Here is a 25805-nt window from a genome sequence, read left to right on the forward strand (position 1 = left end):
ACAGAGCAGTAGTACTATGTGTGCTTAGGTATAGCTCAGCCTTGGGGGTTTCCCTTGACATTCGTTCACTGCAGCATAAGAAAGAAATAAGACAAAGTGTGCTCTCAGAGCTCCTGTTCTGTGTAAAAGATGGATCATAATCAAACTTGGTTCCAGAAACTCATATTTTAAAGTAATACACCCCCTATGGAAGGGAAATGTGTCTTAGTGGCAAATATATCACTAGATATACAATGTTCAGTTGCTCTCAGTCTACACCAGGAAGCACCATCTTGCTGCTTTCATAGCTCTGTGGGAAATTCAGAGAAAACCAATATATAAACATAAGTAGACGTCCAGGACTCTCCTATAGGTTTGGTTTCATCGATCTAATGACGTGAATGTGATCTCAACAGATAGGCTGCAACAGAATTCTTTTTTTTTTTTTTTTTAAAGTAGGCTCCACGCCCAGTGTGGATCCCAATGCAGGGCTTGAACTCAGGACCCTGAGATCAAGACCTGAACTGAGATCAAGAGTCCCGACACTTAACCGACTGAGCCACCCAGGCGCCCCAGATTGCAAAAGAATTCAATTGGTTTTCAGCTTCCTGTAAAAGTTGGTTTGAAAGCCAAGATTAAAGTAATGGTAAAAACTATGGATAACTTGCACAGCACTTTGCTATTATTCTATCTCATCCTAAAGTTTGCCATTTCTGTGGCATTCAGATCTTCCTCCTTCCTAACAGACTCGCATCTACAGCTGTCTGTCTCATTTCCATCAGACGTGAACAGGGAAACACATAGCCTAGTTGTTGAAAGCCATCATATGACCATGAGGAGCCATGCCTTTGGATGAAGCAGATCCTAAGGATGGCAAAGTAGAGCAATAGAAAAAACACAATAAACTCTGACACTTGCCTCCCCTGACTTGTAAAGTGAGATAATACATTTAACTTATTGTCCAATCCAGATGAGTCAGCTAAAGGTATCCTAACTGATACACCAAGTAACTTCCAAATCTGTTTGGAATATTTTCTTTGGGGTCAGTGTGAACTAATGTACTTAGACCACAGCAATTTATAAAGGAAATAAACTACAAAGAAAGGACTCTATAGATGTGTTGCATAAAATATCTGGATCAAGCTATGGGAATCCAAAGCTAATGAACTGCAGTTTTTTTCTCTTCTTACTATTATCTGCTTGCTGAGTAAAAGGTCTATAAGGCAGAAATTTTACCACAAGGGGTTCAATTTGCTTTACGTACTTGTTTATCTGTTTCTTCTATTGCAGTAAAATACACATAGAATTTACCATCTTAACCATTTTTAAATGTACAGTTCAGTGGCATTAAATACATTCACATTGTATAATCATCACAACCACCCATCCCTGTAACTCTCTTCATCTTGTAAAACTGAAACCCTACACCTTTATTGTTTTTTTAAAATGTTTATTTCTTTTTGAGAGAGAGAGCAAGAGCACATGCAGGGGAGGGGCAGAGAGAGGGAGACAGAGGATCTGAACTGGGCTCTACACTGACAGCAGAGAGCCTGATGCAGGGTTCAAACTCATGAACCATGAGATCATGACCTGAACCGAAGTAGGACGCTTAACCAACTGAGCCACCCAGGCACCCCCCGTATACCTTTAAATAATAACTCCACATTCTCCCTTCCCCCTATCCCTTGCAACCACCATTATATTTTCTGTCTTTAAGATTTTGACTACCTCTAAGTCCTCATAGAAGTAGAATCATACAGCATCTTTTTGTGAGTGGCATTATGCCTCAAGTGGTATAATGTTGTAGAATATTTCAATTTTCTTCCTTTTCCAGGCTGAATAATATTCCCATGTATTTATATAGCACATTTTTGCCTACCCATTCATTCTTGGACGGACACTTGAGTTGTTTTCTCATTTTAGCTATTGTGAATAATGCTAAGAACATGACTGCCTGTACAACTATCTCTCCAAGATCTTGCCTTCGATTCTTTTGGATATATACCTGGAAGTGGAAGTGCTAAATCATATGGTAATTCTATTTTTAATTTTTTGAGGAACCACCATACTGTTTTCCACAGTGGCTATACCATATCACATTCCTGCCAACAGCGGACAAGGGTTCCAATTCCTCTGTATCCTTGTCAACACTTGTTATGTTCTGTTTTTATTTGTTTTTTGATAGTACCCATCCTAACGGGTATAAGATAGTATCTCATTATAGTTTTTGTTTGCATTTCTCTAATAATTAGTGATGTTGAACATCAACATCATGTGTTCGTGGGCCATCTACAAAGCCTGATGTGAAGCTCAAAGTCACGAACCGTGAGATCATGACCTGAGCCAAAACCAAGAGTCAGACACTTAAGCTGAGCCAGCCAGGTGCCCCCAATTTCTCTAATTTTTTAAATGTTTATGTATTTGTTTTGAGAGAGAGAGAGAGTCAAGCAGGAAGGGGCAGACAGAGAGAGCGAGACACAGAATCCAAAGCAGGTTCCAGGCTCTGAGCTGTCAGTACAGAGCCTGGTGATGAGCTCGAACCCACAGACTGCAAGATCATGGCCTGAGCCGAAATCCGACACCCAACCGACTGAGCCACCCAGGTGCCCCAGATATAGCCCTTAAAACATTCATTCTATGAGATTTAGCCCAACATTTTTCAGGTTATCAGTATCTCTTCTGGCTCTGATTCTGTGGTGTCTTGTATTCACTATGCCTACAAGTTTACAGTCAACCAGAAACTTGATATATTTGCTTATTTCAGATTCAATGAAAGTCACTGATGAAAAGAACAACAAAAAGCGAAAAGAGCCCTGCAGCAGACCACTGGGAACCTCTTTCTGGTCTGACACACATTCATACCTTTTGGGTATTCTAACCTACTGCTCCATTGTATACAACAAAATACTGACAAAGACTTTATTAAGTGTTTTTCTAAAATCTACTTTACATTAACAAATGCCATGAAAGAAATACACAAAGAGAAACATGTGGAATGTGTTTCTCTATTGCTTTCACCAATGCACTGTTGGCTGTTTTTTCTTTTTTTTCTTACTTATTTTAGAGTAGAGACTCACAGGAAGTTACAAAAAAAAAATACATAGGAAGGTCCCATATACTTTTCACCAGCGTTCCCTGATGTTTAATATCTTGCGTTAACTATAACATACCATCAGAATCAAGAAATCGACAGTGGTACAATCCACAGAGCTCACTCAGATTTCACTGTGTGTGTGTGTGTGTGTGTGTAGTTCTGTGCAATTTTATCCACCTATGTAGTTTTGTGTAACCATCACCACAGTCAAGATACAGAGCTGTCTGAAACAGATTCACAAATACAGAGACAAAATAGTAGCTGCCAGAAGGGAGGTGGGTGAGGAGATGAGCAACAGGTGAAGGGGATCAAAAAGTACAAACTTCTAGTTATAAGTCACAGGGATGTAAAGCACAGCATAGGGAAAATGATCAGTAATAATTGTAATAACTTTGTATGGTGACAGATGGTAACCACACTTATTGTGGTGAGCATTTCATAAAGTATGCCATGCATACATATGACATTATGCATTTGACATAAATGTCAAATGACTATGTGGTACACCTGAAACTAATATATTGTATGTCACCTATACTTCAATAATAATAAAAAAGATAGACAGCTCTAATGTTACACAGCCTCTAATGTTACATCCTGTTATTTAATATATAATACAGAAGCACATAAGCCTACATATTTGACTTTATGCATTCAAAACTATTCTGAGATAGCGTCAGTAGGATTCACCAGACCGCCAAAGGAATTCATGACTTGAAAAAAGTATAGCCCATGCTAGAGAGGGAATTCAGGTAAAAGGTTTGTGTTAGGTCCGATGACCTTTAAAGTCTCCTCTAATCCTGGATTAGAAAAGCAAGCATAGTTTTGTGGAGCACAGAATGTCTCTTAACTGTCTTCTCCTTAACCAACTCACTTGATTCATGGACGCTCCCCTTCCCTCTGCAAACTGTCCGAATAGATGGGGTGGCTCACTGCATACTCGTAGCTAATGGGCAACACCTGAGTGTCTACTCCACCAGCTGAAATGGATGGTCACCAAGAGTCAGATGTATCCACTGCCCTAAAGCTGTGTTATGTGTACTTAATTTAATAAAACTATATAATAAATACAAAGTGAAACATGTACGTGGAAACAAAGTTATTGTTTTTACGAACATTAGATTACTTCTGAAAGGCTCAAAATTAAGCTACTGAAAAAAAAACAACAACTGCTGCTAAGTGTGGCAGAACAACTGTAAAAGATTAAGGAAAAAATGTAAACACCAGAAAGATTCTATTTGCGGAGTGCTTTACAAGTATCTTTAAATTCTCTTTCCACTTGAAAGAAACTGCAACCAGAAACCCCAGACTATACATTATGGATGTGCTTTATACAAAAACATCACACAACTCCCATCTGCAGACTTTTATGAAAACAAAACAAAAAGTCTTAGTCCTTCATCAAAAGATTGGGCAGTGAATGCGTTTTCAAATATTTTAAGGTAAAATAAAATGTTAAATCATGTATACTCTTCTATGATTCCATGCCATAGCTGGCTTTTTCAATTACTGATCAAGTCCTGGTCTGACCACATTGAATAAGAAATTTTCCATTATGCTAATGCCAGAATCAGGCAAACATGTACTAAATATACGCTGAAACTTAAAAATAAATTGTTTTTTGATGTTTATTTTTGAAGTAGAGAGAGACAGAGCATGAGCAGGGGAGAGGCAGAAAGAGAGGGAGACACAGAATCCGAAGCAGGCTCCAGGCTCTGAACTGTCAGCAGAGCCATGAGATCATGACCTGAGCCGAAGTTGGACACTTAGCCGAATGAGCCACCCAAGCACCCCTATGCTGAAATTCTTAAAACGTTAAGACATAGGCTTTATCTCAAGTAGTATTTAGTCTTGAAAGGAGAAATGGGAATTCACTAACAAACATAAAGTATTCCATAAATTTGAGAACAACTCATTAGAGTTCTATTTTCTTCTATACTGTTTTGTTTGTACTTAAGTTTTCTGCTCTTCAGTAAGGTACCCGATATTGTGGTAAAGAAGAATAGTATTTTGCTATTTTGGTTCAAAAATCTTTCCTGTCCTATATAACAAAATTTATTTCAGTGCTTCTGAAACTCTTTACCAAGACAGGAGTGAAGTTATAGTCCTATAGCCAGGGAGATCTGAGGATGTAGCCCAAAGGCCATAAATTAAAAGTTTCAGTTTCAATTACCCATGTTTCATTTTTCTTTTCTTTTTTTTCTTCTTAAGTAATCTCTATGCCCAACATGGGGCTGGAACTCATGACTCTAATATCAAGAGTCACACATCTACTGACTGAACCAGCCAGGTGCTCTGCACCTTTCAAATGTATGTCAATTTGGCATTATATTCTATGATTTATCTATATTTATTTCCATATTAAAAAGCCTTTTATTTTACTATAAATCAATAAAATCCAATATAAACTTGATGGGCCCCATTTATTCTGTGGCTTCAAAGACCTCTCTGAATACCACTGTACACTCTTGCAAGAAAAGCTTGGGCTCATCAATGCAATACAATCTCAATTTCAACTTACGTTGAATGAAAAGAGAAATTCAATTTCAATTTCTGGAGAAGTGTTGTAAGGGATTGGCAATACCATACATGACCCAAAAAGGGCAGAGGGAAATATAACAAGTGTCCAAGGAAAGGAGGCAAGAGGCATGGGGACAAAAGTTAAATCTTGCACTAAGACAGCTGTCTACCCCTACTCCTACCCCAGTAGCAACCAAATTCTAAGATAGGCTGAGGACTGCCATTCTTCCTTACAGGTGGGGCTGGGTTTTATTCACTGTTGTTGCTCTAGCACTTACACACTGCCTGGCACATGGTAAGCATTCTATGAATTTTAAGGATAATATCAGCAGCTAACTCTTACTGCCGGGCACTATTTGAAGTACCTGACAGTACAATTCATTTTATCATTACAACATCCCTATGTGAAATCCCGTAACATCCCATTTTACAGAAGAGGAAACCAAAGCCCAAAGTTTTTAAGTCATTTGCCCAAAATCACATGGCCAAAAAGGGGTAGAGCTGAGATTCAAACCCAGTCAGTTTAATTTCAGGGTCTGAGCTCTTCATCACTATACTCTTGTAAATGCTTCTTCGATGAATGAATGAGTAAATACATGATTTGTAAGAAATGAAAGCAAATATTTTAAGGCAGAAAACTTTATCTCCTTACAGTGCAGTTTGTTGCTTCGGCTATTGAGTGGTTCTGGTCCATTCACATCTTTGCTCTTTTCATTATCCTCAATGGGTCGAAAATGAGCCAAAGTTCTCATGAATCCACGGAAGTTTACCTGGTCCTCTCTGATTGGGAAATGGAACAAACAGAATACCATGTCAATCAGGGTAATTCTTTCCTAGGAATTCAATATGCTGGCAACAGCTTTAGCTAGAGTGCGTTGAAGTCCATTTAACGAGGTCTTTCCCCATATGCGTGATTCTTTAGGATTCATAAAATACCTTTATTAAGCATCAACCCAACCTTGTGAGATAGGTATTATTTTTCCCACATTATAAATGATTAACCAGACTTGGAGAGGTAACCGAATTTAGCAGGGTCAGAGTCACCTACTGATGTTTCTTGTATCTCTTTTCCCAAGGAAGATTTTGAGTAGCACCAAGGCTACACTATCAGGCAAGCCAGGACTTGAACTCACTGCTGTAGTGGGTTTACAGTGAGCAGTAAATTAGCCATGTCAACCCAATGACTCCCCAGCCACCTCTCGTGTTTCCCCTGAAATCACATACACCTATACCACATATTTTAAGGTTAAGGCATATTATGGAAAAGCAACTTCTAAAATAAATATTTTGTTATAAAAGCAATAAATACATTTTTGGAAATTTGGGGGGAAAATAGAAGGAAAAATACCACTCCTAGCTCTATCAATCAATTATAATCATTAATATATTTTCTTCCATTTATTTTTCTATGCATTCTGGGTAATTGTGTACATACTGTATGCATACACAATTTTCTATCCTGTTTTAAACTTTTAAATCTCCAATCAACATAAACACTTTGAAACATTTTAAACGTCTGCAAAATAATTGTGTTATTTGTCATGATTTTATTATTCCCTCATAACTGGATAGATTTTTTTCCCCATTTCTCATGATTATGTTTGGAATACTCATATATAAAGCTTTTCTGGTACTTACAATTAGAGAAAATTAATCATGCCACAGGCAAATCAGTAACCCTATGAGAAATAATTGTAGGGGTGCCTGAGTCTAAATTATGGTTGAGCGTCCGACTTTGGCTCAGGTCATAATATCGCAGTTCTTGAGTTAAAGTCCTGCACTGGGCTGTCTGCTGTCAGCGTGGAGCCGGCTTCAGATCCTCTGTCCCCCCCATGCCCCTCCAGCATGCGTGGTCTCTCTCAAAAATGAATGAACATTGGGGCGCCTGGGTGGCTCAGTAGGTTAAGCGTCCGACTTCGGCTCAGGTCACGATCTTGCGGTCCGTGAGCTGGAGCCCCGCGTCGGGCTCTGTGCTGACCGCTCAGAGCCTGGAGCCTGTTTCAGATTCTGTGTTTCCCTCTCTCTCTGACCCTCCCCCGTTCATGCTCTCTCTCTGTCTCAAAAATAAATAAACGTTAAAAAATTAAAAAAAAAAAAAGAATGAACATTTAAAATAAACTTATAAGAATTCTAAAACTTGAATGAACAATGTTATTTATTTATTTATATTTTAGAGAGAAAGAGAGAGTGTGCACACACAAGCAAGGGAGGGGCAGAGGGAAAGGGAGAGAGAATCTTAACCAGGCTCCATGCTCAGCAGGGAGCCTGATGCAGGGCTAGATCCCATGACCCTGGGATCATGACCTGAGCTGAAATCAAGAGTGGGACACCTAACCAACTGAGGCATCCCATTGCCCCCAATATTCTTTAATTAAAGGAGAATATCCAATGTCATATGGTTACTTATCTAAGGTAGTCATGGAAAGAATAGGTTGTCTGGTTCCTGTGGCTACCTAAAAGTAAATCCCACTCTTTTCTTGCCCCATTGAATAGTTGTCATACGTCAAGTCTCTCAAGTGCCAGGCAGAAACACACTGATCAGACTTTCTAAGGATGGAGTTCAAAAGCTAGCTCATGAGCTCAATGTACTCAAAAGAATGACCATCAGTTTTTAAAGTTAGCTATATATTGCTAATGGAGCAGTATCTCATAAAAAAACATAAGATCTGAGGAATCAAGTAATATTGAATAAGATTTGAGTTATATGCCAGAACAAACAGGTTAATGAGTACATATATTATTGACATATGACTCAAAGGTTAAAGGAAACTAAATACTAATGCTCCATTTTCAAATCTCATTAAAAAAAAATTCCACTTGCATAAGAATAGAGAAGAAACAAAAAACCCAGAAACCAAATCTCTGTATCTTATTAAGAGCAAAAAGCAGAAGAGCAGCTTGTTAAGAGCTTAGTGGTGTAGCCCAGTGTGGGCCTCAACTTCCTCATGTGCACCTGCCTACTGTCTCTAGCAGAATGTTGCATAGGATGGCGGCCAATACTGTAGTCACAACAAAGGTGGTTGGGCCTTATAAAACAGCTTCCCAAGAACCGCTTCTTCAAATAATCAATGGTCACCATGGAACTCTGAAAAAATTGTTGGCAAAATGATTCTACTAGGCTTACTTTTCATTCCAAAATGTTTGGATACGAAGCACAGTTGTGAAAGTTATCTCTGGACAGGGTCAATGTTCGGTATGGACTGAAGAGGAAGTGGAAAAAAATGCAAGAATTCAGCACAAAAACCACACCTGAAACAAACAGGGTAGTTTCTCAGGGAGAGAAAAAGGAGAAAATGAAGACAGGCAGGAGATTCTTCATGGTCAACATGAATCTGAAGAGAGCAGGTCTCAGTTTGATTAGATTCATGTCTTCAAATAAACTAGCTGCTAGTCTTTCCCCTCTGTCACTCAAATGTACTAAATGCCCAACTTCACAACTTGCAAATTTCTTTGCTCCCAATTCAGAGTTCTAAAATTTCCTCTCCAAGTATTTTATCTGATAGTATCCTCGCTGACACTTAGTCTCATTATTAAGAAACTGGCAACCGCTGAACTTGTTAAAGTCCTTTTGGGTCACACAGATAAGTTACAAGGAACCAGGAAGAAATTGTTAAAGAGATTACTTAAAACAATACATAATAAGCTTTATTCAGAAAAAAGTACCTAATCAGATGGATAAATATTTACCCAGTACTTTGATGGCAGTGTATTAGGTAGTGAAGCATATCAAAAGCCATTAGACCAACCTAAATCTATTTGACAAACTGTGTGTGGTGGAGAGGACTGCATCCTTAGCCAATGTTGTAAAAGAAAAATAAAGGCTGTGAAAATGTTCCACATTAAAGGAGGCCAAAGAGACATGACAAGAGACCCAGACTGGATCGTGTGTTGGAGTGGGGGTGGGGGGGAGTGCTATAAAGGATATAAAAATTGGCATATGATTGATCTATTAAGATAAAATAGGCAATGGGAGAAACAGGTGAAGATGGTCAAAGGGTACAAACTTCCAGTTATAAGATGAATAAGTTCTGGGGATGTAACACATAGCATGGTGAGAATAAGTAACAGTATTATATTGTATACTTCAAAGTTGCTAAGAGAATAGATTATAAAAATTCTCATTACACAAAAACAGTCCCTATGTGAGGTGATAAACAGATGAACTAACCTTATTGTGATAATCATTTTTCAATATATACATATATAAAATCACTGTGCTGTATATCTTAAACTTATTCAATGTTTATATGACAATTATATTTCAAAAAAGCTGGAAAAAAGAATAAAATACATAATATTTTATACTAATATTCCAGCAGCTGATAGGTGCTGTAGGTATAAATTACACATAAGATTTCAAAGACTTAAGATTAAAAAAATATAATGTATTAATTTAAAAATATTGATTATATATCGTATGATAATATTTTAAATATATTGGTTAAATAAAGTATATATTAATGAAGTTAATTTAACTTATTTTTTTTTTTAACGTTTTTATTTATTTTTGAGACAGAGAGAGACAGAACATGAATGGGGGAGGGGCAGAGAGAGAAGGAGACACAGAATCGGAAGCAGGCTCCAGGCTCTGAGCCATCAGCCCAGAGCCCGATGCGGGGCTCGAACTCACGGACTGTGAGATGGTGACCTGAGCCGAAGTCGGATGCCCAACCGACTGAGCCACCCAGGTGCCCCTAACTTGTTTATTTTTTACTTTTTTTATGTGGGTACTAGAAACTTTCTAATTACATATGCGATTTGATTTTATTTTCATTGGCTTGAACTGAGAGAACACATGCAAATGAGGCAAAATGTTAACAATGTAACAACAGATAAGTCTGGGAGTTCTTTGTATTATTTTCAATTTTTACAAATTTCTATAAATTTGAAATTATTTCCAAATACAAGTTTAAAAAATTTTAGTTTTACATTAAAGATAAACATAGATTAAAGACAGAAGTTTGAAAACAGGCTTATATACCTATTTGAAATTTAAAAATGGGAAGGAGGGTAGAAGAGAAGAGATCTTCTAGATATGACTAAGTTAAGGATGCCCCGTATAATCAAGAGGATCACGGATCTGAGATGACCCAACCAATATCATTATTTCAGATTAGCCTCAGAAAGGAAGCCCAACAACTGCAGGGACTCACCCCTCCGGAAAGAAGGCATTGATGATCCGGTCCCCCAGTGGGTTGATGGCAAGTTCTGGAATCCGTTGGAAATCTTCCCGGCTGCCAAGAGAATCACCTTGAGTTAGAGATTATTGGCCCTTAGCAGGAACTCCTTTAGTCATGCCAGAGTACAACCTAGCAAGATCATTACCTCATGGAATTTACTTCTGTGGCAAATTATACCAAATAACTGCAAAGAATCGCACTTTAGTAGCTGCCAAGTGTTTCTCACACCAACTCAGGAGTGGAAGAGGCCAGATTTGACTATGCCACATTCCAGTGAATTCAGCACACAAGTTACGTCAATAAACCAACTGATGAACAAATACTGAGCTGTCCCTGTAAATCATTCTTTGAACATTACCATTTTGTACTTGGTTATTAGGTATGGAGAGTGAACAGCAACGCAAAGTATTAAACAACACAGAGTCTGTGGGAGGTAGCAAAAATTCTGTACTCTCGGTGAGATCTACAGCACCTGTGAAAGGCAAGGAATTCTTAGGCAGTGTCCAAGGAAAGAATAAAATGTGACCACTGATTTTCACACTTCCTTGCTCCGATTCTGGCTCTTCTTCCATTTCTCCTACCGACTCAGAGCTAGAGAAGTATTTAAGTTTCGAACCTGGCAAGGGCAATCATCTTCTCACAGCTTGGAAGTTACACTGAAGTGAGTATTATTAGCTGCCATTCACTATATACACATCATGTGTCACTCTGTTTATACACATTATCTCGTTTCTTCAAGGCGTTTTACCTGTACCCTTTTAGAGCTGAGGAAATTGAGAGTCAGTGAGATAAAGTAACTTGCCCTGTGCTACTGAAGTAGTAAGTGGCAGAACCAGGATTTAAATTTAAGTCCCTATGTCAAAGCACATGCTCTTTTTCTTAAAAACACACACACTTCTTTCCCATATTAAACTTTCTGAAAGAAAGGTGCTCTCCCCAAAAATGTTCAATAAGTATTTTCTAAAAACTTCTTAGCTGATATCCTGTGCCAAGAACATAAAGCTGTCTAGAACATATCTGTGCTGTATTCCTCAAAAATATGAATGTCATGAAGGACAGGGAAAAGCAGAGGATTGTTCCAGATTATAGGGGACTAAAGAAATGTGTAACTGAACTCAATGCATGATCCTTAACTAGGAAAAACATTCCTATGAAGGATATTACTAAACCAATAGGTAAAAATGGAATACAGGCCATACAGAACATGGAATTACATAACAGTACTATATCAAAATGCTAAATTTCTTGACTTTGACATGAGAATGTCCTTGCAATAGGAAATACACACTGAAGTATGTGGCAAAATGTTAATTGCTAAATCTGAGTATCAGGTATGTGAAAGGTCTTTGCATTATTCTTGGAACTTTCCTGTAAGTTTAAAATTATTTCCAGATAATGGGGTGCTGGGTGGCTCAGCCAGTTAAGCGTCTGACTTTACCTCAGGTAATGATCTTGCAGTTCGTGAGTTGGAGCCCTGTGTCAGGCTCTGTGCTGACAGCTCAGAGCTTGGAGCCGGCTTCAGATTCTGTGTCTCCCTCTCTCTCTGCCCCTAACCCACTCGCATTCTGTTTCTGTCTCTCTCAAAAATAAACATTAAAAAGAAAGAAAGAAAAAAAGAAAGAAAGAAAGAAAAGAAAGAAAACAATTTCCAGATAAAAAGTAAAGAAAAAGAATAATATAAACTTGAATAAACCTGATTCTTGCCTTCAAGATGTTTACTAACAGAAGAGAGAGACCTTATTCCTCTACCTGCTTTGTACTAAGTGCTAATGAAATGTCCCTATTTTATCCAGGAGCCTTCAATGCTCTTGCTCCTCTTAGAATGGTTTAACATTTAGATGGTGCTGAATTAATTCAAGAAGCTCATCTCCAGCACAACTGGTGGTGACACAGGTAGAAACTGACCTGGGAACTGAGCACAAAGCTCTGGAACAATAACTCTGGATTCTAATCTCCCCCTCCCCCCCTTTTTTAAAGTTTATTTATTTTGAGAGAGATAGAGACAGAGAGCAAGCACAGGCCCCAGTGGAGGACAGATAGAGAAGGAGAGAGAGAATCTGAAGCAGGCTCCATGCTGTCAGCACAGAGCCTGAAAGTGGGCCTCGATCCTACGAAGCCTGAGATCATGACTTGAGTCAAGATCAAGGGTGGGACGGTTAACCAACTAGGTCACCTAGGCACCCCTGGATTCTAATTTTCCTTGATTCCTTAGGGTAATAATTTTTATATCAATGAATGAACCAGAAGAAGCGATTCTTAAGATAAATGGGTTGCTTAAGATGATAAAAGATAAAGGAAACTACGGAGGTCTTGATTATTTAATTCAATAAATGTACTAAGCTCTTATTACATAATTTATTCTGTAATACAAAGTCCACATTATCACCAAAGTAGTTCTTCTTCTTTGACACAGGTTAAGAAACAATAACTACTTCCTTCTAAATGAAGATTAAGGCTCATTTGAATTTCATAGCCACATACCTCAGTTTAATGTCTAACAAGCTGAAGTAATTTTAGCTGAAAAAAGGCACAGTTTAAATACCAGGTCTAGTATCAGGTGGAGAGTACACAACCAAGCCTGAACTTCAGTCTCAAAGGGGATCTAGACTTGGACTTCCAATGTCAGTAAGACCTAACCCTGTCCTTTGACACTTTTTAAAAAAATTCTACTCCTGGAATTTAGATTGTATATACAATGCAGTTCCATAAGACCAAGAGGAATACTATTGATAGTATCAAAATGAAAATGAAAGAATAGAAAATAATCGTTTGTAAACTGTTAATATACAGTTTATTTTTATTAGTTGTTCTATAGTAGAATGGAGATCAAGGCAATTTCTCTAAAACAACTTCTTAAATTTGTCCACTAACACAAACTTAATAGAGAAAAATATATCCTCTAAGCAGTACACATCCTACGTGTAAGATTTTGTACAAAATTTGTGTGTACATTAAAAAAGCATGCCAAGGGGCTTCTGGGTGGCTCAGTCGGTTGAGCATCCGACTTCGGCTCAGGTCATGATCTCGCACTCCGTGAGTTCGAGCCCCGCGTCGGGCTCTGTGCTGACAGCTCGGAGCCTGGAGCCTGTTTCAGATTCTGTGTCTCCCTCTCTCTCTCTGACCCTCCCCCGTTCATGCTCTGTCTCTCCCTGTCTCAAAAAAATAAACGTTAAAAAAAAAAATTAAAAAAAAAAAAAAGCATGCCAATATTATAGTCTATCTCATACCTAAGAAAATATTCCTCAAAGATATTTTAAGATACATATATATATATTTAAATTTTTTTAAATGTTTATTTATTTTTGAGAGAGAGAGAGAGAGAGAGAGAGAGAGAGAGAGAAACAGAGTATAAGCAGGAGAGGGGCAGAGAGAAAAGGAGACACAGAATCTGAAGCAGGCTCCAGGCTCTGAGCTGGATCCTGAGCACAGATCCTGACACAGGGCTTGAACCCACGGGACCACAAAATCATGACCTGAATCCAAGTTGGACACTTAACCAACTAAGCCACCCAGGTACCCCAGATATAATATTTTTTTAATGTTTATTTATTTTTGAGAGAGAGTGAGCAGGAGAGGGACAGAGAGAGAAGGGGGCACAGAGGATGTAGAGTGGGCTCTGTGTTGACAGCAATGAGCCTGATGTGAGCCTTGAACTCATGAACCATGAAATCATGACCTGAGCTGAAGTCAGACTCTCAACCGACTGAGCCACCCAGGCACCTCAAGAAAAGATATTATTACTAGAAGTAGGCAAGTCTGAGAACAGAACCATATAACAGCATTCTTTGTGGCCAAGAAATTCCCAGTGAAGAGTGGTTTTCCAGACCTTCACCAGCACAGTGATGTTTGAGAGACTTTTAGTAACCAGAAGTGCCAGCCCTCTACACAGATCTTCACTGTGCAGGTTCCTTCTCTTACTTGGAGAATTAGCCTTACAGTAAACTGTTTGTATTTCAGGATCCTGGGCGATGCTTAGATGACTTATACACAATGAGGACATTAAAATCTGTTAATAGGACACACTTGTGGGAACATATTAAGAAATTTAAAAGCATTCCATATTCAAGTGATATAATAGAAATGTTATTATTTATATTTAACACAGAAATAACTTCCATTATTTAAAGCATGTAATTAATTTTTTAGTTTATTTTTTTAGTAATCTCTATACTTAAAACCCCAAGATCAAGAGTCACATGCTCTTCCAATTGAGCCAGCCAGGCACCCCCATTTAATTAATATTTTAAATTAAATTGATAATATAATTTTGTTGTTGTCTTGATAATAGAGTGATTTTCTTTTTTTAATGTTTTACTTTATTTTTTAAGTTTATTTACTCATTTTGAGAGAGAGTGTGTGTGCAAAACTGGGGAAGGGTAGAGAGAGGGAGAGACAGAATCCCAAGCAGGCTCTGCACCATCAGCGCAGAGCCCAGTGTCGGTCTCAAACTCACAAAGCGTGATATCATGACCTGAGCCAAGCCCAAGAGCTGGACACTCAAAGAACTGTGCCACCCAGGCTCTCCATAATAGAATTATTTTCATGTAAAGTGTCAATAAGTGCCAAATCTAAACTTTGTTAGTTGCTGCAGCATTCCAGGGCCAGATTGGCTCATCTGCAAGGCTACGTGTGACCTCTGGTTGAATATGTTGGGCACACACACATTTACCTTCTCTCATTCTCTAAAACCCCCTGAAATGTCAGCAGAAACACACACGTGATCAGAATATATCCGTGACATAAACAATCAGGGTGGGAGGCGTGTGCTAGTAACCAAGCGACTGTGACAAATTCTGGAAGTAGAAAATAAGTGCAAATGTAGTGACAAGTAGTCAGAGGAGGGCCCACGAAAAGGCTGCAACACAGCTGAGAGCCATTCTGCCCTGCAGAATCTCAGCAAGGCACCACATTCAGGACTGCCAGGTAAGGGAAGCCACATTCAGGGTAATTACAGGAATTTTTAAAGAATAGGCCAGCTGCCCAATGCTGCTGACGCCCATCTTAACAATATAAAACCATTTGATCTGTTAGGAAAGAAATGGAAAGAGCTACCTGGGCAGGGCTGAATTCAAATATGAGAAGTTGGCCTCTGAGGAACACAGTCCTTTTATTTGAAGAAGGGAGGGGGGGATCTGTACCCTTGCTCCTTGACCATATACCCTAAAGTGAGGTCTACCAACTGGCCCTGCTCAGAGAATAGAGGACTTGAAGTCAGCCCTTCCATCCAGGAAAGACCTGTGGTGAAAGCAACCGCAAACAAACCCATGCCAATTTTCTATAGTAATCCATGCAGGCTTTTTCATAAATATGAATGGACAACCAAAGTTCACCCAATATTTTGGGAAAATTAATTGCACAGAAGAGTAGGATCAAGATGAATACAGATAACAATAATTCAGGGAACACAAGGAAGTTCTAAAAGATTCTAATAAGTAACCCCATAGACATTTGATAAGCTTTTGCATCTATAAAGCAAAAATAAGTTACCATGATAGAATAGAGGTCAGAGAAAAGAGAGATCTTTAGAAATTAAAAATAGGCTGTGGACTAATAAAAAAAGTTCATCAAAATAACTGAAAAATAAATTCAAGGATTTCCTTCAGAAAGCAAAGGAAAAAGTCAAAACAGCCAGAAAATATGAGTGAAAGTTGAGTCTTTGTGGTCCAGTAAGCAGCCAACAGATAAGCCATAAAGACCAAAAAGGAAAAGAGAGGGGCGCCTGGGTGGCGCAGTCGGTTAAGCGTCCGACTTCAGCCAGGTCACGATCTCGCGGTCCGTGAGTTCGAGCCCCGCGTCGGGCTCTGGGCTGATGGCTCAGAGCCTGGAGCCTGTTTCCGATTCTGTGTCTCCCTCTCTCTCTGCCCCTACCCCGTTCATGCTCTGTCTCTCTCTGTCCCAAAAATAAATAAACATTGAAAAAAAAAAAAATTAAAAAAAAAAATAAAAAAAAAAAAAAAAAAAAAGGAAAAGAGAGGGGAGGAAATAATAAAAGAAATAAAAGAAGAAAAGTTCCCAGCTAATGGATGTATTTTTAGATTGAGAAGGTTCACCTAATACTGAGCAGTGAATAATGAAAAATAACCCACAAAAAGGTACATCTTTGTGAAGTTTCAGAACATCAAAAGGAGATATTTAAAGGTTTCAGAAAGGAAAATAATCTGCTAAAAGAGTGAGAATTAGACTAGCATCACAGTTCTCATCTGTGAAACCTATTCTGAAATAACTAATACCAGTGTGTACAAGGAAGTGCTTGTCTGGGACACTGAAATCATCTGTCCTCTGAATAAAGTCAAACAAGAAAATAAACCTTAAAAAGCACTCAGTGTTTAAGCAGATAAACAGCTACCATTCAGGACACAATCTCCTAAAATTTACAGGTAGTCTTTTTTTTTTTTTTTTTTTTTTTTGTAATCCACTCTGACAAATTGCTGTCTTTTAATTGCTATATTATTTTTTTTCATTTTGTTTTAATTAATTTTTTAAAATTACATCCAAGTTAGTTACCATATAGTACAACAATGATTTCAGGAGTAGATTCCTTAATGCCCCTTACCCATTTAGCCCATCCTCCCTCCCACAACCCCTCCTGTAACCCTCTGTTTGTTCTCCATATTTAAGAGTCTATTATGTTTTTGCCCCCTCCCTGTTTTTATATTATTTTTGCTTCCCTTATGTTCATCTGTTTTGTATCTTAAAGTCCTCATATGAGTGAAGTCATATGCTATTTGTCTTTCTCTAATTTCACTTAGCATAATACCCTCTAGTTCTATCCACTTAGTTGTGAATGGCAAGATTTCATTTTTTTGATTGCCGAGTAACACTCCATTGTATATATATATACCACATCTTCTTTATCTATTCATCTATTAATGGACATTTGGGCTCTTTCCATACTTTGGCTATTGTTGATAGTGCTGCTACAAACATTGGGGTGCATGTGTTGGAGAAGGGAATAAAGTACACCAAAGATGGCCAATGGGGCTAAAACAAACTCTGGTCTCTAGCTTAGAGACCTCTCCTCTGGGTTCTTCTTCCTTTGTTTGCTGCGCGCGCGAAAACCCCCACAGATATGGAAGCTGACAATTATAAATTACCCTCCCCACTTGCATTTGGCACTCAGATCTTTGGAGAAACAGTCTCCTCTGTCTCCTCAGTCTCCTCTGAGCCCCCCGGTGTTAAGTAAATCTGTGATCCACCAAGATCTCCAAATGCTGCCGCTTGGTTTTTCCACCAGTGTTCCAACCTGGTTCTGTAACACATGTGCCCCTTCGAAACAGCATACCTGGGGGCACCTGGGTGGCGCAGTCGGTTAAGCGTCCGACTTCAGCCAGGTCACGATCTCGCGGTCCGAGAGTTCGAGCCCCGCGTCGGGCTCTGGGCTGATGGCTCAGAGCCTGGAGCCTGTTTCCGATTCTGTGTCTCCCTCTCTCTCTGCCCCTCCCCCGTTCATGCTCTGTCTCTCTCTGTCCCAAAAATAAATAAACGTTGAAAAAAAAAAAAAAATTAAAAAAAAAAAAAAAAAAAAAAAAAAAGAAACAGCATACCTGTATCCCTTGGATAAATACCTAGTAGTGCCATTGCTGGGTCATAGGGTAGTTCTATTTTTAATCTTTTGAGGAACCTCCATACTGTTTTCCAGAGTGGCCACACCAGTGTGCATTCCCAACAGGCAGTCTTTTTTTAAGTGATATGTAACAACACAGCCAACAAGCAATTCCCAGTAAAAACTTTCTTGCAGAGTTTAGCTGGTTTGTACTATCCCCTGTAGTCAACCTAAACTGCATGATTTAACATCGAGGAATATTTTTCATCATGGGATTATTTCAGAAAAAGTATTTTTTTAAATGTTTTTATTTATTTTTGAGACAGAGAGAGACAGAGCATGAGCAGGGGAGGGGCAGAGAGGGAGACACAGAATCTGAAGCAGGCTCCAGGCTCTGAGCTGTCAGCACAGGGCCTGACGCGGGGCTTGAACTCTCAGACTGTGAGATTATGACCTGAGCCGAAGTTGGATGCTTAACCGACTGAGCCACCCAGGAGCCCCCAGAAAAAGTATTATGTGACAAAGAGTCAATATTAAAATTGCTCAAAACAGAGGCTATTTTTTAAGCAAACTTTTACCAAAGTATAACATACCTACAGAAAAGAGCACAAATCACAAGTATTTGGCATGATGACTCTTACCAAGTAAAGATTATAACCAGCACCCAAATCATGAAATGGTTTATGATCTGTACCCAAACACCTCCTTCATGCTCCTTTGGTCTCTAGCTGCTCCCCTCCACAAAGGGTAATCACTATCCTGACTTCTAACACCATAGATTAGATCAATACAGAAGATATTTAAACAAAAGAAATCATCTTTGTATTCAGGTGCTGATCAGGCTCTCATCTTGACCTGACCTACAAAGGACCACTTCAAGACCCCTTACGGGACAGATGCCATTTCAGGAAGATCAATTTTAACAGCAGTGGTAGGAACATTTGACCTAAAATAACGGCCTCTGAAGAAAATGAGATTTGTGAGGTTACGGTATATTTTTACAGTCTATGAAATACCCATCTGAAAGGTGATCCATGTAAAAAAGTCTACAGGAAAATTCCAAAAATCAATTTGGTAAATACTGTTTATAATACTCCCTTCTTGAAGAGGCCCAATTCACTTAAGCATATTAAAGATGCCAGGAAAACCCATAAAAAAGAAGCCTGTTAAACCTTGTTTACCAAGCTTTGCACAGTTCATTTATTTAAAAAAAATTTTTTTTAAACATTTATTCATTTCCTGAGAGAGAGTCAGAGTGTGAGTAGGGCAGGGGCAGAGAAAGAGGAAGACACAGAATCCAAAGCAAGCTCCAGGCTCTGAGCTATCAGCACAGAGCCCCACACAGAACTCAAACTTACGAACTGTGAGATCATGACCTGAGTTGAAGTCAGACGCTCAACCAACTGAGCCACCCAAGCACCCCGTATTTATTTATTTTTTTAATGCTTATTTATTTTTGAGAGAGAGAAAAAGAGAGAGACAGAGCAGGAAAGGGGGAGGGGTAGAGAGAAAGGGAGACACAGAATCTGAAGCAGGCTCCAGGCCCTGAGCTGTCAGCACAGAGCCCGATGTGGGGCTCGAACACATGAACCGTAAGATCGTGACCTGAGCCCAAGTCGGACGCTTAACCAACTGAGCCACTCAGGCGCCCCAAGCTTTGCACAGTTTAGTCGATAATTATGTTTCTTCTTTTTATGCAACACCTATTGGCAGACCAAGGAACTGGTATTCTATAAAACATACTTTGGGGCAAATCTCTGAAAGCACTTTGCAGAAGCTCAATTCCTAATTAAAGCCTTCCAAAGTTTCTGCTTTATGTTCCCACTGGGACTGACACTACAAAAGAAAATGCTGTGGATGATACATGGTATAGCTTCTGACTCTGCTGAATTTGGCTTCAGGTCCCAGACAGGGGAGCATCATGGAAGAGGAAAGTAAAGAAAATGTAGAAAGGAAAATATTTCTGCCAAAAGCATTCTTAAGAAAGTAGATCCTATTCTAGGGAACAAAAGATTGGTCACTTGCATTTGGATGAGTACCCTGAAAAAGTCAAGACAGGACTTGACCTGGGTTTGGCAGTGAAGGCTAGAAAGAACTAAATTATGCTATACTACAGAAGATTTTAGAGTCTAGCAGGTATTCTCTACGGCTAGAGGGAGTAGAAGAGAAGATGGGGCTGGGGAAGAGGGTAGACAATCTAAGGGATGGCCAGAGGCGGAGATGGTAGTGTCAGGAAGCATAGCCAGAGCAATGCCCTGATAGTAGGTGGGTCCAAAAAATGGTTTACATACAATATGCTATTGGTTTACTGTGGAGTACAATAGGGTAATTTCCTCTTATACTCAAGGCTTGGGATAATCCCATATTTTGATTCACACCACATGGAGATCAAAGCACAAATTTAAGACCTAGGGCTTTGTAAAACTGAGTACAAAAAATCAGTTAGATCTAGGTAACTAGGAAATAAAAAAATATCGCATCACTTTCTACCACCTCTTCCCCAACCAAGAATGTGTAAAACCAGCACTGAGAACAGTACCCAGCACATCACAGACAGTCAATAAATACCTATCAGATGAGTAAATTAGTTCACTGGCTTTCCATAGAGTATGAAATGGTGTTTTAGCAATTGAGCAAATCTTACCAAGATTTAAACATTTTTTTTTTAACCTCTATTTATTTTTGAGACAGAGAGAGACAGAGCATGAATGGGGGAGGGTCAGAGAGAGAGGGAGACACAGAATCTGAAAACAGGCTCCAGGCTCTGAGCCATCAGCACAGAGCCTGACGCGGGGCTTGAACTCACGAACCGCGAGATCATGACCTGAGCCGAAGTCGGACGATTAACCAACTGTGCCACCCAGGTGCCCCAAATCTTACCAAGATTTTAATGAGTAGGTAACACTAGTTGACACCTGCAAAATTTTCACCCTAAGAAGAAACAACTCCTTTTATGAAAGTCTTTCCATTGTTTTCCTGCAAATAATGAAAGTGATCAAAACACACAACGACATTTACAGATCACTCAGTTTCCACAAAGAAGAAAAGGACTCAAAATGCATGTGAATTCTAGAACTTTACGTAGTGGTTAAATCTGAATTTATGAGGAAGATGTAAACCTAAACTCAAGCAAATTATTTAAGTATTAGAACTGAAAGAAAAAAAGGATTTTAGTCTGATTTCTTTTTTTTAAGTATGTGTATATATTTAAAGTTTGTTTATTTATTTATTTACTTTTGAGACAGAGAGAGGGGGAGACAGAGAGAGAGAGAGAGAGAGAGAGAGAGAGAGAATATATCCCAAGTAGTCTCCGAGCTACCAGCACAGAGAGCCTGATGTGGGGCTTGAAACCATGAATTAGGAGACCATGACCCAAGCCAAAACCAGGAGTTGGATGCCCACCTGACTGCACCACCTAGGCAGCCCCTGATGTATTTTTTCAAGTACAAATGTACATAGTCTCTTCAACCAATGGTGCTAGGATAAGTAGACATCCACATGCAAAAAACTAAAGTTTGACTTTTACTTCACACCACACACACACACACACACACACACACACACACACACACACACACACGATAACTCAAAATGAATCAAAGACCTAAACAGAAGAGCAAAACTATACAACTACTAGAAAAAAAACGCAGAGGTAAATGTTGATGACCTTGAATTTGACAATGGTTTCTTAGATAGGATACCAAAAGTACATGGACCAAAAAAGAAATTAGATAAGTTAGACTTCATCAAAATTTAAAACTTTTGTGCTTCAAAGAATACTACAAAAGACAATGAAAAGACAAGCCACAGAATAGGAGAAAATATTTGTAAATCATATATTTGATAAGGGTCTAGTGTCTGCAATACAGGAAGAACTCTTGGAAATCAACAACAACAAAAGACAAACCAATTAAAAAATTGGCAAAGGACTTGAAAAGGCATTTCTCCAAAGAAGACATACAAACAGGGTTGGGGGGGGTGGGTAAATGGGTGATGGGCATTAAGGAGAGCATTTGATGGGATGAGCACTAGGTGTTATATGTGAGTGATGAATCACTGGCTTCTGTTTCTGAAACCAATACATTGTTAACTAACCTGAATTTAACTTAATTAATTAATTAAAAAACAAAAAAGGTCAACCATGAAAAGATGCTCCTTATCAATAGCCAGCAGGGAAATGCAAATCAAAACCACAATGATAAATCATTCATACCCACAAGGATCGCTAGAATTAAAAGACAGATAGTAAGTGTTGGTGAGGATGTAGAGAAGTTTGAACACTCAATACATTGCAGGTAGGAATGTAAAACAGTGCAGCCTCTGTGGAAAACAATTTGGTATTCTTCAATAAATTAAGCACAAAATTAGCATATGACCTTCAATATTACTCCTAGCTGTAAACCCTATGAGAATTAAAATATATATTCACACAAAATGTTCACAGTAGCACTATTCATAACAGTCAAAATGTGTGAAAAACCTAAATGTCCATCAACGTATCAACGGATAAACAAAATGTAACATATGCATATAATGGAATATTACTCAGCCATAAAAAGAAATGAAATATCAATACATGCTGTATTATTTAACCTTGAAAACACCATGTTAAATGAAAGAAGCCAGTCACAGAAAGCCACATATTGTATGATTCCATTTATATGAAATGTCTACAGAGAAAACAATGGATTAGTGGTTGTCCCTAGAATAGAAAGTGACAGATTAGGGGTGCCTAGGTGGCTCACTCAGTTAAGCATCTGACTTTGGCTCAGGCCATGATCTCGTGGTTCATGCGTTCAAGCTCTGCATCGGGCTCTGTGCTGACAGCTCAGAGCCTGGAGCCTGCTTCAGGTTCTGTGTCTCTCTCTCTCACTGCCTCTCCCCAGCTTGCCCTTGTCTCTCTCTCTTTCAAAAATAAACAAGCATTAAAAAATATTAAAAAAAAAAAAAAAGTGAGTGCTTAATGGGTGTAAGGTTTCCATCTGAGGTGATGAAAATGTTCTGGAACTAGATAGTAGTAATGGTTATACAACATTATGAATCCAGTTAAGGCCACTGAATTGTGCACATTAAAATGGTAAATTTTAGGGGCACCTGGGTGGCGCAGTCGGTTAAGCGTCCGACTTCAGCCAGGTCACGATCTCGCGGTCTGTGAGTTCGAGCCCCGCGTCAGGCTCTGGGCTGATGGCTCAGAGCCTGGAGCCTGTTTCCGATTCTGTGTCTCCCTCTCTCTCTGCCCCTCCCCCGTTCATGCTCTGTCTCTCTCTGTCCCAAAAATAAATAAACGTTGAAAAAAAAAATTTTTGGGGCGCCTGGGTGGCGCAGTCGGTTAAGCGTCCGACTTCAGCCAGGTCACGATCTCGCGGTCCGTGAGTTCGAGCCCCGCGTCAGGCTCTGGGCTGATGGCTCAGAGCCTGGAGCCTGTTTCCGATTCTATGTCTCCCTCTCTCTCTGACCCTCCTCCGTTCATGCTCTGTCTCTCTCTGTCCCAAAAATAAATAAACGTTGAAAAAAAAAAAAAATTAAAAAAAAAAAAATTTTTTTTAAATGGTAAATTTTATATTATGTGTATTTGCTTCAATAAAAAAAAAAAAGAAGAAGAAAAAGCACCCAGTGTGGTCTCTGCACATGGTAGACATTCCATAGTTGCTGACTTTAATGACTAAAAAGCATGATTTGAGTCAATCCCAGCTTCTAGCGACACAAACACAGCTCTATGGATTTATCACAATTCTCTAGCTATTCTGTCCAAAGATTATGTACAAAGGCTTAACAACTATATTTCTTCCCCGTTTATACTACATCCCCCAATTGTGCTAGAAGTCTTCCAAAGAAGTCTCAAACTACTTCTTGCTTACTGTCAGCCACTAGAAAAGCTACTAGCTTTTGGTTAGTCAAAGCTATGCTTGCTATTGAGAGTTAGGTTGGGGGCTAATGGTAACAAGATATTTCATTGGACTATGATAAGATGATTACAAATATGAAGTGGTACAACACCACATTACTCTGAAATCATATACTTAACTCTAGACAGTTTCTCAACTTGGGCATGTTTTATATTTAGGAAGAATAATTCTTTGTCATGGGAGGGCCTATCATGTCTGTTGCATGACATTTAACAGCATTTCTGGCCTCTATACACCAGACATCAACAGCAAGCCCTAGTCATGACAATCAAAAATGTATCCAGACATTTTATCACCCAGGGGCAAAAGACCCTCAGCTGAGAACCACTGCTCTAGAAAGTATTTTTTTAAATGTTTATCCATTTGAGAGAGAGAGAGAGAGAGAGAGAAAGAGAGAGACACACACAAAGCAAGAGCGAGTGGGGGAGGGGCAGAGAGAGAGAGCGGGACACAGAATCTGAAGCAGGCTCCAGGCTCTGAGCTGTCAGCACAGAGCCCGATGTGGGGCTCGAACTCATGAACTGTGAGATCATGACCTGAGGTGAAGTCAGACATCTAACCAACTGAGCCACCCAGGAGCCCGGAGAACCACTGCTCTAGAATGAAACATTGAACATCTTATCTAACATTAATATAAATAAACTGATGTATCCTAGGGTTATAGGGTTGGATTGGGAAATGAGAAGAGAGGACAAAACAATCTAGACCACCTAGGTGGTTCCTAGGAGCAGCATGAAGGCTGGCTGCCCAAATCAACAGAAGTTAAGAATAAAGCAACAAGCACCTAGTGATAAATGTAAAGCCACTGTTCTGCTTATTTAACTCCCTTGTGAATCGATGGTGCCCAAAGACAGTGAAGAACTTGTCCCTCCTATCTGCACTCTGGATGCCTATTACCTCTGCCCTGTTCAGACATTGCCCCAAAATAAAGAGGAAATACAGACGGAACTGCCTACCTGAGAGTCCCATTCTCTCCTTTGTCCAGGCTGGTGAATCGGCTGTAGAGGCGGGTGATCTGACTGTGGGAAACTAAAGAAGACAAAATTAGTCTTAGTTGGAGAAGTCACCCTCCACTCAAACTCAACTCGAGTGTGGACCTTCAGAAACCAACTGCCTTTCTGGTTCTAGTGCACCATATACTTCAAAGAGAGTAAATGGGGATATGTCTCAACTGTAACTCATTTCTAGTGTCAAAACAGGAATTTTAAAAGCTAACAAAATGGAGTTAGAAAGTACATAAATCAAGAGCAAAACAGACTCTCAGGAATGAAGCCTAGTCTTCATTAGGACTATATATTAAATGTCAGGTGGTTACGATTTAACAAAACAAAGCCAAATTTAGTTTAAAAGGAAACTGTGGGGTGCCTGGGTGGCTCAGTTGATTTCTGCTCAAGTCATGATCTCATGGTTGTGGGATCAAGCCTTGTATTGGGCTCTGTGCTGACAGCCCCGAGCCTACTTGGGATTCTCTCTAAGATAAAACAAAAAGAACAACAACAAAAAAGAAATTGTGAAACTTTCACCTTTTCACCTGACTCAGAGACTATGAAAACACATGGTTTGATTAAAAACACATACCTATT

The 25805-nt window shown here is 39.2% G+C and overlaps 1 protein-coding gene across 1 annotated transcript in view; it reads right to left on the reverse strand.

The window, feature by feature from the left end:
* Positions 1-25805, reverse strand: part of CHP1 (calcineurin like EF-hand protein 1) — a 46388-nt gene that overhangs the window by 12575 nt on the left and 8008 nt on the right. The window contains exons 2-4 of the mRNA XM_045449986.1: positions 25179-25251; positions 10747-10827; positions 6246-6373 (exon numbers count right to left, since the gene is read on the reverse strand). Coding sequence (XP_045305942.1) covers positions 6246-6373; positions 10747-10827; positions 25179-25251 — 282 coding nt within the window. The remainder of the gene's footprint in view (positions 1-6245; positions 6374-10746; positions 10828-25178; positions 25252-25805) is intronic.

The sequence above is a fragment of the Leopardus geoffroyi genome, chromosome B3 (assembly GCF_018350155.1).
Source record: "Leopardus geoffroyi isolate Oge1 chromosome B3, O.geoffroyi_Oge1_pat1.0, whole genome shotgun sequence".
In the NCBI taxonomy this organism is placed as follows: Eukaryota; Metazoa; Chordata; class Mammalia; order Carnivora; family Felidae; genus Leopardus; species Leopardus geoffroyi.